A 12,283-nucleotide genomic window follows, 5' to 3' on the forward strand; every position below is an offset into this window, starting at 1 on the left:
TATGTGAAGTTTCAGCTCGTATACACTACCTGACAAACATCTTGTCGCCTATCCAAGTTTTAAGAACAACAAATAATAACTTCTGATTATTTGGTATCAGTGGCTTATATGAAAGGCAAAGGCCTCTAGATTATACTTACTTTACCAAAATAAAATATGATCATGCCTTGATTTTTAATAATTTAATTAGCACAGTAAGGTCTGAACTTTTACTTAGACAAAAGTCTTGTCACTTAACAGAAATGATGTCCAGTATAGAATATAAGCGTTCTTGCAGGACTCCCAGAGTTCATCAAGATACTTTGGATTCATCTTTAATGCCTCCTCCATCTTACCCCAGGCATGCTCAATAATATTCATGTCTAGTGACTGGGCTGGCCAATCCTGGAGCCCCTTGACCTTCTTTGCTTTTAGGAACTTTGTGGAGGCTGAAATATGAGGAGCGCTATCCTGCTGAAGAATTTGCCCTTTTCTGTGGTTGGTAATGTAATGTGCAACACAGATGTCTTGATACCTCAGGCTGTTGATGTTGCCATCCACTCTGCAAATCTCTCGCACGCCCCCATACTAAAGGTAACCCCAAACCATGATTTTTCCTTCACCAAACTTGACTGATTTCTGTAAGAATCATGCGGCGTCCAGTCGGTCTTCTTCAGTATTGGTGATGATTGGGATGCAGTCCGACAGATGATTCATCAATAAAAATCAACCCTCTGCCACTTTTGAGAACTTAAGCTATTATTTGTCGCTCTTACAAGTGGGATTGAGGACAAGACTTTTGTCAGGTAGTGTATGAATGCGTTGAAACAAATTGCATCCAGTTGGAATGTCTTGCATCTTCATGAAAAAAATACTAAAGTAATTTATAGTACATACTAGAACCTAACCATACTATGATAAAGTACTTTAATCTGTTGTAATTCTGTTGTAATACACCTTCAGTACCCCAACTATTGGGTAGATTATACAACAATACACCACAGTTTAATGTAGTAAAAACTAAAGTATACTAGAGTATGTATTGCAGTAAACAGATTACTTGCTAATGCTAAACTATGCTGTAAGTGGATAAATGAGCAATAACACACGAGTAGGAGTGCGATGTGGCTGTAGATCGGCACTGGTGGGAGGGGGGTGCATTGGCTCAAGGCTGCAGGCCGAGTGTCTTCACGTTCCACCAGTGATAATATACAGCTGTATTGCACTGCTACTTGAATGATAAAGCGTTTATGCTACAGTTCGATGGCATAATTGTGTACATAAAAAAAGAAAATAAAGCATAGTCTAAAAACACTTGTATGAGGAACTACTTTCTTCCGCACGGCATTCACATCTGCAACTGATGGTCAGAACAGCAGAAACCGTTGCTAACTCGCCAACGTCACTTTAGAGCTAGTATTTGAATGATTCTCTAGCGTAATGTCTAAAGTGATGATAAAACAGCTGATTTTGCTGACATTTTAAGTTTATAAGGCTGAACGGCATGAAATGCCATCAGTCTAAAGCAGGCCCGGGTTAAGAATTCAGAGGCCCCTGGGCACAATGTCTTGTAGGCCCCCTACCTGGTCGCACCCCTATTGTTAAATAAAAAAATAAGAATAACATAATTTTTAAAAAAATAAAATGTATCTATAATGTATTGCCTGCATTTTTAAAGTAAATATACAGTACAAATATTTGTAGTCTACAGAGATTTAACTAATTTCTAAAGCACACTTTAAAAAAGAAAATACTAATACAACTAGTGAACAATAATGGATTTTAATATACTTGTTCAGGTTCACTGAAGCTGTACAAAAAATTATATTTAAGGGTATTTATAATGTATAACTTCTACACACTTATAATGCATATGATTGGGATATAACGCCTCTCCAATCCAATAGCCAGTGCCCGTAAGGCCCATTGGTTAATCTGGCACTGGTCTAGAGACAATCGGGAGATCACAATAATTAACCCCAAGAAAGCCAAAGCAAACAACACCAGAATACTATGGTATAAATACAGCACTACAACATACAAGAGAGAGAGACTTAGAATGTCACTAACCTGTTTTATAATGATTTGATCTGCTAAAGTTTGGAATTACACTGAGTTTTTCTCCTCTAACGTCCCATTCACACGGGGAGTCAGTGTCAACGCTTCCCGTTTACTTTGAATGGTTGATATCAGTTGCTGAACTGCATCGTGGATCTATCGGCGCCCCTTCAGTGGCCTTGCTCGCTTCTGAAGTTGGGTCATTCTCAACTTTTCAAGCGCCAACTGAAGCGTCAGCCAATCAGATTGCTGTATGCAAATACTCCAGCTCAGAAAGTAGCCGATTGATGACTAATTTCATTGGCTGACGCTGCTATGATAATCGCGTCAGCCCCAATTTCAGACACGCCCTCTGTCAAGCATTGACAGCCCTGTGTAAATGCAGTAAGGGCTTATTATGCAGTCTCTGTCTTGTGGCGGAACATCAACCGTCTTTGCTCTGCTTAGTATGACAGGCTGATAGATGTCGACATGGTGTATCCAAACAACTACATTCTCGTCTAAAAAAAAAAAAGCCTCAAATGTACATTGTGTTGTTCAACAGCTGCAATATTTGTCAAACTGTAGTGAGTTTATTGATCTGCAGTAACTATGTGGGCGGAGTAATACAAAAGGGTGAGGAGGCTGTAAGAGGGCTGTTATTGTAGAATATCGCACTGCTATTAACCAATCAGATTCAAGAACCAGACAGAACTGTTGTACAAACAATATATACACAACAATAAACTGTTCTATAGTATGATTAAAAATTCTGTTATATTTATCCCAGATAGTGAAAATGACATAATTTCAACCTAAAATCAACGTTTCTTTTGACATTGAATCAACGTTGATCACCCACATCAATTCAAAGTTGGCTTTCTATCTGTGTATAGTATTGTAAAATTATAGTTTGCTATTCACTGCTACAATTTATTTTTGCCCATTTGGGGTATGACACATACATTAAACCAACACCATGGTAAGTAAAATACGTCTCAGTTTTCATTTTTTATGTGAATGTTCCCTTTATGCCTCCTTAACATCAAAATAAACCGGTCACGTTCACACATACATCCTTTAAAAAGTTTACTATGGCCGTGTTTCAAAATCTAGTCCTCATCTGAAAGTACATAGAAAGTATGTTGCTGTTCATGCGCCAAACATGCTGCCTACATAGGGAGCTCACTAGGTATCGAGACACGGCCAGTCCTCCAGCTGATCGACAGTCTGGAACGGGGGAAAAGTGGCGTTTAATAACTTTAAACTTAACCATGTCGTGTTGTTTATAAAAGTCATTGTGTATTTAGTGTATCACTGTCGTGTTCGTGGAAAACAGCAGGTTTTTCTTAGCGTCAGTTAACTGGTCAGATGAGTTGTGCAGCTCTGAGGAGCGAGTCAGATTTTCCAATCGCTCATTTATGAGGAGATCGCGAGCCTTTTTTCAGCCTGCTGATCTACAACAGCCTCTGAGGTAAGTTTAAGACTTCATTCTTTTAACATTGTACTTTGTTAGATGCCTTTACTTTGCTTTAGTGTTGCAAACAAGCCTTTAAGGGTGACACTGAAGGGGGAAAATCAGTTTTAGGAATGTCCTCAAACCTAATTACATTAAAATTCACGATCCAGTTTATTAAATGTTTGTGAGTTTTTTGTGACTGAGCTCGACGAAGTTAGCTTTTGTATTTATATGTTCAAAGCTAACTTCAGATGTTCGTAAATGTTTTGAGTTTTTCTCCTAACTAATTTGAAGTTTACGTCAATCCTGAGTGAGTGATTGAGTGCTGTTAAACAGGCTCATGATGAGATATAATGTCGCTACACATTGAGTGTTAAACCCGCATTGCTCTAACGTTACTACTTTACACGTGCAACTTGATTTTTCCGAAAAATATCAACATTTTGTGGCAACTTTCAACATTTCTCACCTTGTTCGAGCTTTACGACCAGCCCAGCGCAGGCTACTGATTCATCTCATTCCGCTTTTTTGAGGAAATGTTTTTGAAAACATCATTATTTAACAATTGTGTCAAATTTATTCCAGCAATTTTCCTAAATTAAACCTTTATTTATCACACTATGGAATCACTGTTTAGTAGGTAAGTTTTATTGCTCATGAATACATATTTAGGGTTGTTTGCTTTATTATCAACTTCATCAACATGTCTTTTTGTGTTTCTTTTAAAGTACATTTTGTGGATGAATTTGTGTGATATATATATATATATATATATATATATATATATATATATATATATATATATATATATATATATATATAACAATCAATATTTATGAAGCCTGTGTGTTTTCTTCAAACCAAACAAATTATAAATAGTATTACTTTGAAAAATTGTTAAAAGTATTTATTTTACTTGCATAAATATTTTACTTTCAGTCGAAACAATCATTATATAATCTGCTTAAAATAACCCAAAATCCTAATAATTTTAAAGTGGCTAGCTATATATATATATATACCGGCCACTTTATTAGGTACACCTGTCCAACTGCTTGTTAAAGTAAATGTCTTATCAGCCAATCACAAGGCAGCAACTCAGTGCCCTGAATTTAGGCATGTAGACATGTTCAAGACGATCTGCTGCAGTTCAAACCGAGCGTCAAAGGTGATCTAAGTAACTATAAATGTGGTATGGTTGTTGGTGCCAGACAGGCTGAACTGAGTATTTCGGAAACTGCTGATATACTGGGATTTTCATGCACAACCATCTCTAGGGTTTGCAGAGAATGTCTGATAGGAGAAAAAATCCAGTGAGCGGCAGTTCTGTGGGCGCAGATGCCTTGTTGATGGCAGAGGTCAGAGGAGAATGGCCAGACTGGTTCCAGCTGACAGAAAGGCAACAGTAACTGAAATAACCACTCGTTACAAAAGAGGTCTGGAGGAGAAGAGCATCTCTGAACACACAACATGTCCAGCCTTGAGGCAGATGGGTTACACCAGCAGAAGACCACACTGGGTGCCACTCCTGTCAGCTAAGAACAAGAAACTGAGGCTACAATTCCCACAGGCTCACCAAAACTGGACAATAGAAGATTGGAAAAACGTTGCCTGGTCTGATGAGTCTCGATTTCTGCTGCGACATTTGCATAATAAGGTCAGAATTTGGCATCAATAACATGAAAGCATGAATCCATCCTGCCTTCATCAATGGTTCAGGCTGGTGGTCTTGGCACACTTTGGGCTCATTAGTACCAATTGAGCATTGTGTCAACGCCACAAACTACCTGGATATTGTTGCTGACTGTGTCCATCCCTTTATGACCACAGTGTACCCATCTTCTGATGGCTACTTCCAGCAGGATAACACACCATGTCATAAAGCGTGAATCATCTCAGACTGGTTTCTTGAACATGACAATGAGTTCACTGAACTCAAATGGCCTCCACAGTCACCTGAACTCAATCCAATAGAGCACCTTTGGGATGTGGTGGAATGGGAGATTCACATCATGGATGTGCAGCCGACAAGAATTAAGGCAGTTCTGAAGACAAAAGGGGGTCCTACCCTGTACGAGTAAGGTGTACCTAATAAAGTGGCCAGTGAGTATTTATTAAATATATGTGTGTGTGTGTGTTTAGCATCTTAAAACATTTGCAAATTGCAACCATTTTATGAAACAGGTTATTAGAAATAGATCTGAATGTTTTGAAGGTTAAAGTTGACATTTTATATTCAATTTAAATTAATACCATTTGCTGAGGTCAAAACTACTCTGTAATCTATTCTATACAATGTCTAAATGCCATATGTTTTGATTGAACCCATACAAAAAAAAGTAGTTCTGTTGCAATAAGACAGAAAGAAAGCCTTTGCTGCTGTATCATTCTGTCCAGTCTCCTGATGTGCTGTTTGTCCAGGACAGGATGATGTGGTGTGTTTTGTCCTGCTGTGTGCTCCTTCTGTCGATCTGCTCCCACTCAGCCCATGCAGGGATGGAGGACTCCGACTGGGGTTCTGGATTCCACGAGCTCCTCAGCAGTTTCCCAGCAGACAGTCCTTTCGTCAGAGAGACGCCCGGCAGACCTGCCAACTGCACCCAGCGCTTCTGGCTGCCACCATCCTCCCCGGTGTGCTGGGATGACATCGCGGGACCAGAGGAGTTTGAGAAGTCCCGTATGCTGGTGCTGCAGAACCGGGCCGCTCTGCAGGCCGTGTCCACATCCAGCGGCCTGGAGGATGGAGGAGTGTCTTACGATCAGCAGGCCAGAGAGGAGGTGCAGGGCGTGCGGGAAGATCACCTTGCAGTCATCCAGACCACAGACACCATGCAGAAAGTCTTCCTGGATCTGGAGGAGAAGAGGAAGGAGGGGAAAGAGCATTATACCTTCAACAGGTGAATGAGAACCTTTATTTCTGGGGGAAGATATGTGACACATGAGCAAATCCAGCATCATGGATGCAGCTAAAACCCAAACATGAATACACAGAGAAAGTATAGGTTAACATTATATTGAAATACCTGTTTAGCCGTTTTAGTGACTGTCGCTTTAAATTCAAATGAGATTGTGCTCTTTTCAAAAGAGGGCGGAGCTACAAATGCATGTGTGTCAGCATAGAGGCGTATTCAAAGGCAGGCTGCTTCTCACTCAGGCCTTTTAATGAAAATGAAAGAAAGAAACTGAATAGGATTTCACCATATGATTGCAAGATGTTAACACAGTTTGTTTTCTTATGAATCATGTCTTTTTTCTTTTTTAGTCTGAAGGAGCAAATGGAAAACACCAGAGGCTCTATTGCTAACCGTGAGCAAGCCGCAGCTCTTCTGGAGAAGCACCTGCTCAATCTGGAGAGGTTTTTGAACACTATGCAGCTTCGACTTGATGAACTGTTTTATTAGTAATTTAATATGAGCAACGCAAACCAGCTCATGGCAAACAAACGTATGGAAAACAACATAATGCATGCTTCATTCATGTTTTTAAATTCAAAGATACAGCTTCTTTGACAGTGTACTGCATGCTAAAATGGCACCCTGCGTTTTGCTTTTGGTGTGCATTTTTTCTACTCTGTTACCCTCATATTTATTTATTTTCTATTGGCTTAGCCAATTAACCACAATTAACTAATTAACCACCAACTATTCCAGCCTATGTTTTACACAGTGGATGCCCTACCAGCTGCAATCCAGTACTAGGAAACACCAATACACACACACATTCACTACAGCCAATTAAGTTCATCCAGTTCACCTATAGCGCATGTCTCTGAACTGTGGGGCAAACCCACGCAAACATGGGAAGAGCATGCAAACTCCACACAGAAACACCAACTGAGCCTAGCCGAGCTTCGAACCAGCGACTTTCTTGCTGTGAGGCGACAGCATTACCTACTGCACCACGGCGTCGCCCTGGGACCATTTCATATGCATTAATAATCATTCCTACTGTTCAATAAACATGAACTGTCATAGTTTATTAAAGACGCAAACCCCTCGCTGCACATCAGCTGCCACCTTCAGCAAACATCCTATTACCTGCAGCACGAGGACTTTTCTTAATGAGCATCAAAAGTGGCTGATCTGTTCAGCAAAAGATTTGACTGCATGTCACCGCAAATCAAACGACTAAAATAATACAAAACGATATAACTAAAGCAATCTCCACTGTGCTGAGCGAGAGCGCTTGTCTTCTGTTAAACCAGGGGTGTCAAACTCAATTCCGGGAGGGCCGAAGCCCTGCACAGTTTAGTTCCAACCCTGCTCCAACACACTTACCTGTAGGTTTCAAACAAGCCTGAAGGACTCAATTAGTTTGATCAGGTGTGTTTGATTAGGGTTGGAACTAAACTGTGCAGAGCTGCGGCCCGTTTGGAACTGAGTTTGACACCTGTGTGTTAAACTGTCGCATCTTTGATAACGTAAGCATGCTTTGGCTGGTTGGTAAACAATGCAGTGTGAGTGCAGGGGGAGAGGGACAGCTGTGCCTAGTGAGTACTCCCTTCTAGCATTATTTCTAAATGTATTTATCTTTTTTACCTTGAGCATAAACATAATAATACATAAGACATTAATACATCTTATTATGCTGAATTTGCCTTAAATTGTATGTGATCAATTTTCAAATACCTTTGAAATGCTGTTAAATTAAAATATTCAGCAAGCCAAGCATCTTGGGGTTTTGTTCACGAGTAGCGGAAGGATGAAACGTGAGGTTGACAGGCGGATCGGTGCAGCGGCAGCATTAATGTGGTCGATGTACCGCTCTCTTGTGGTAAAGAAAGAAGCTCTTGATTTACCAGTTAATCTACATTCCTACGCTCACCTATGGTCATGAGCTTTGAGTCATGACCGAAAGGAAAAGATCTCGGATACAAGTTGCGGAAATGAGTTTCCTTCGCAGGGTGGCAGGGCGCACCCTTATAGATAAGGTGAAGAGCTCTGTCTGGAGTTTGGAGTAGAGCTGCTGCTTCTCCACATCGAGAGAAGTCAGCTGAGGGGGCTCAGACATCTGTTTTGGAGGCCTCCTGGACGCCTACCTCTCCCACCGAGAGGAGGCCTCTGGGAAGACCCAGGACAGGCTGGAGGGACTGTCTCTTGGCTGGCCAGGGAACACATTCGGGATCACCCTGGAGGAGCTGGAGGAAGTGTCTGGGGAGAGGGAAGTCTGGGGTTCTTTGCTAAGACTGCTGCCCCTGCGACCCGGCCCCAGGAAAAGCGGTCGAAAATGAGATGCAATGAGATTAGGAAGCCAGTAAGTGTCTGATCTTCTGCAATGTTAGAAACTCATTTCAAAACACAATTGAGACGGTGCTCACTGCAGAGCCATTTGAGCAGAGTTGAGCTCCAGCGAGGGGGAACATGAGCTCTCGCTCCACCTCCTAAGCTGTTTTAATGCGTACACCAACCCTAACCCTACCCCCAGTGACATCACTCGTAGAAGAAGTGCAAGAAAGGAGGAACGAGAGCTCAAGCTCCCCCTCGCTAGAGCTCAGCTCTGCCCAAATGGCTCTGCAGTGAGCACCACTTAAATTACCGTGAACACAAAATAATCAACAAACGTATTTATTCAAATACAAACACAAACTGTTCAAGAATTTTTTTTTAAAACTATACACAGTACACTATAGAAACCCTAACTTTTATCCTCCTCAGCAGTGACGTGGTTAAAAATGCAATCAAACATGTCTCTAAAACACACCCGAAACCCTGAGAGATGCATTTAGGAGCAAGCTCTGATTTCACATTGAATGGACTGTCAGGAATGAACAAGATCTTTTCTATACGCACGACTCATGGTGTCGAGCAGTAATGAACAGAAATGATTCTGCTTTCCAGTACTCAGTGGTTGATGTCTATTTAGACTTAGCATAGTGTAAGTAGATGTAAAAACAACACAGTGACTACATCAAGTATAACGTGTACATAACCTCTCCAAACCAGGTGTAAAAACACTATTCTTTGGGTGAAATGTCCTGATGTGTAAGACAGCGTTGTGTGATTTTTAGTGAGGAAGTTGACAGGACCAGTTAGCAGTGATTTCCTCTGACTTGCTATCCATCACTACATGTTGTCATCCTCTTTTTCCATTTCTTCCAGCGTCTTGAGATAATCTCTGGCCAAGATTTTCTTAGGAAGGATGTCTATAAATAGAAGAGCAAACTGTTTACACAGCGGTTTGACTTGGATCGAATGGTGTTTGTCATTAGAGACTCACCAGTTAAAAACTGAAAGGTTTCCGTCTCCTCTACCGTATCAGCCAGATCACTGTAGGACAGGGTGTTTGTGTCTTTACTGGGTCCGTTTTCATACGAGGAAAGAGCCAAGTGCTGGACAAAAAGCTCCTAGGAGGAAATGAAGATCTCAGGTTATGGTTAAAGTAAACTTCAGTCAATGTTATACAAATATACTCTACTAAATTGTTCTTGTAATCTATGCAACTACTTTAACTGTAATTTAATCTGTAATGGAAAATGTGGAAAATAGTGTGATGCATATTTCATTATTAAATATTTTAACCAAACAAACAAAACAATAAAGACTTGTATAATGCATGTAAATGAGTCTCATAAGGCAATAAGGATATTAAAAGAAGATATAGATTTAAACAAGTCATTGACATGCAAAAAAATATATAGTTAGAAGTTCTCAGGTGATCTGGGGAATTTTTAATACAATTTTTGAAGGATATAAAATGACAGGTGTCAATATCAACTAAATAAGTCCTTCAGGCTTGTTTGAAACCCACAGTTATTGCCGCAGTCACACTCGAGTTTGAGCATGCGAAATTCTGTAGTATGGCACTGCGAAAAGGGGCGCGATTAAACAAGATGATCAGACAGTTAAAAAAGCAAGCGATTGCTCCATATATTACATTTCTGTCCAGAGAGGTCATGTTTTGATCTTTAATTGGTCTCACGCAGCCACAAGATTCAATTTTGCAGGTCAGAGTTAACAAAGCTTGAATTTTGCAATGGAGCAAACAGCGAAACTTGTCGCACGAGCTTGCGTTTTAGGCCCGACACATTCAAGTGCATATGAATGGAAGTCTATTGAGAGAAAAGTCCAGTGTGACCACGTCTTTAATCTGTTGGAGCAGTTTGACACCCCTTTCATATATATATATATATATATATATATATATATATATATATATATATATATATATATATATATATAATATAATATAATCTGATTGGCTGATAGCCGTGAGATATTTTGCCAGTAACAGCACACAAAGGCCTCTTCACCTTTGTGTATTACTCCGCCCACATACAAGCAGAGACACACCACAGTTTGACAAATATTCCTGCTGTTAGACAACATAATGTACTTTAAAAGCTATTTTAGTCGAGAATGTAGTTGTTTAGATTGCAACTATGTAGTTAATTTATAAGGATAGTGCCCGTTTTAAAATATCATTTCGGAGAGAGCGCGTCGGTGTCCATTAGTCAAGACGGTTGTCTATCCACAAGATGGTGCCAGGACCGCATAATGAACTTAGAAGATTAAAACTGCTGTTTTCTTGAGAGCGAATGAGAAGCTGAAAAACGGAAGCATTGCTGTTTTTAAGGTTGACCGGATAGAGTCGATAAGAAGCTGGATTCAGCCTAGTCCCTCCTTAACGCAAACACAACAGCAGTCTGGCAGTGATTTCGCTGCTTTTTTTCATTTCATGTCACGTTCAGCCTAATAATCTTAAAATGTGAGCAAAATTTAGCTGTTTTATCATCACAGTTTTATTTTTATCTGTAAAGTGAATGTTGTTGCAGAGGTACGCAATCATAAATAACATGTTACATCCTACAAAACCAGAAGAGATGAGAGCGATTCCCAAAATCCCCTCAGTAAAACATTTCACTCTTATTGTCCACAAATTTAAAATTGAGGTAAAGCTGTTTTCATATTCACACATTTGCTCAGTAACAATTTTGTGATACGCTACTTTTATTATATTGTTGTTTTTATCATATTGTTTACCATGGTACTTTGAATTTTTGAATTAAATATTCAAAACAACATGAGCACTATTTAATTGACTGTAAACAGTGCTGTACTTTGATAGCTGTTGGTTGCGAAAATGATTTCATTATTAAGAATACTTTTTGGAAATTTTATTACCAAAGATAAAGTCTAAATGTGTGAATATAAAACCAACTTTACCTCAATAAAATTAAATAAGACTTAAAGACTTTTTGTGACAGGATTGTATGAAAATTAACGTATATTTAACTAATTAATGACACTTTTGCATATGTTAACATCTCTTTAAAAATGTCCTAACACAAAAAGGCATAAATTCTAACTTGTAGAGATTCAACTGGTGAAGTTTGATGATATAACTTAACTTTTAACGTGTTTTAGCCAAACATTATTCACCTGCAGTGTCTGGCGTTAAACTCAAAATAATCAATGTTACAAATGTTCACGACGATCAAAAGCAAAACAGAAAACGCCATTTTTAACTGAATGAGGCTGATGATGATAAGCTGGTAACTACCCATTGATTAATAACGCGCCAAATTACCGTTGCTTTTGTCGTCAAGAAAAGAGCGTCTTGGTTTATACAGGACACATCGGGAGAACTTTTCATGATTAATCGCACCCTGGAGATAGGCAGAGAAATAGTTCTACTGTTTGCAGCTTGATCTACTGTCTCCTCCATGTTTGTTTCAGACATGTTCTGTTGTTCAACAACCGCTTCAGAGCAACGGAAGTAAATCTACACAGACGTGTAGAGACGTCACTTGATGAAGTAACATGGGAATTGTAGTCTTATGAAGAATCGTGTTGTAGTTCTTTAAGAACG

At 39.6% G+C, this 12,283-nt stretch overlaps 3 protein-coding genes across 7 annotated transcripts in view; 1 reads left to right on the forward strand and 2 right to left on the reverse strand.

Annotated features, from left to right (window-relative positions):
* The window catches only part of trioa (trio Rho guanine nucleotide exchange factor a), a 784,286-nt gene that overhangs the window by 168,085 nt on the left and 603,918 nt on the right, over positions 1-12,283 (reverse strand). The gene's annotated exons all lie outside the window — the stretch shown is intronic.
* Positions 3,207-8,142, forward strand: si:ch211-57n23.1. 5 transcript variants are annotated; one of them, XM_005173782.6, is made up of 3 exons: positions 3,207-3,490; positions 5,873-6,372; positions 6,738-8,142. In XM_005173782.6, exons 2-3 carry the CDS (start codon positions 5,903-5,905, stop codon positions 6,874-6,876), a joined length of 609 nt encoding a protein of 202 aa, XP_005173839.1. In that variant the 5' UTR covers positions 3,207-3,490; positions 5,873-5,902; the 3' UTR covers positions 6,877-8,142. The 5 variants fall into 5 exon arrangements, with proteins under 5 accessions (XP_005173839.1, XP_005173838.1, XP_001921495.3 ...); XM_005173781.6 differs by having other exon boundaries at positions 5,897-6,372; XM_001921460.9 differs by having other exon boundaries at positions 5,902-6,372.
* On the reverse strand, positions 9,024-12,183 carry chrac1 (chromatin accessibility complex subunit 1). The gene is made up of 3 exons (NM_001013293.2): positions 12,002-12,183; positions 9,692-9,818; positions 9,024-9,617 (listed from the first exon to the last, which is right to left on the reverse strand). Exons 1-3 carry the CDS (start codon positions 12,137-12,139, stop codon positions 9,538-9,540), a joined length of 345 nt encoding a protein of 114 aa, NP_001013311.1. The 5' UTR covers positions 12,140-12,183; the 3' UTR covers positions 9,024-9,537.

The sequence above is a fragment of the Danio rerio genome, chromosome 19 (assembly GCF_049306965.1).
Source record: "Danio rerio strain Tuebingen ecotype United States chromosome 19, GRCz12tu, whole genome shotgun sequence".
Classification (NCBI taxonomy): domain Eukaryota; kingdom Metazoa; phylum Chordata; class Actinopteri; order Cypriniformes; family Danionidae; genus Danio; species Danio rerio.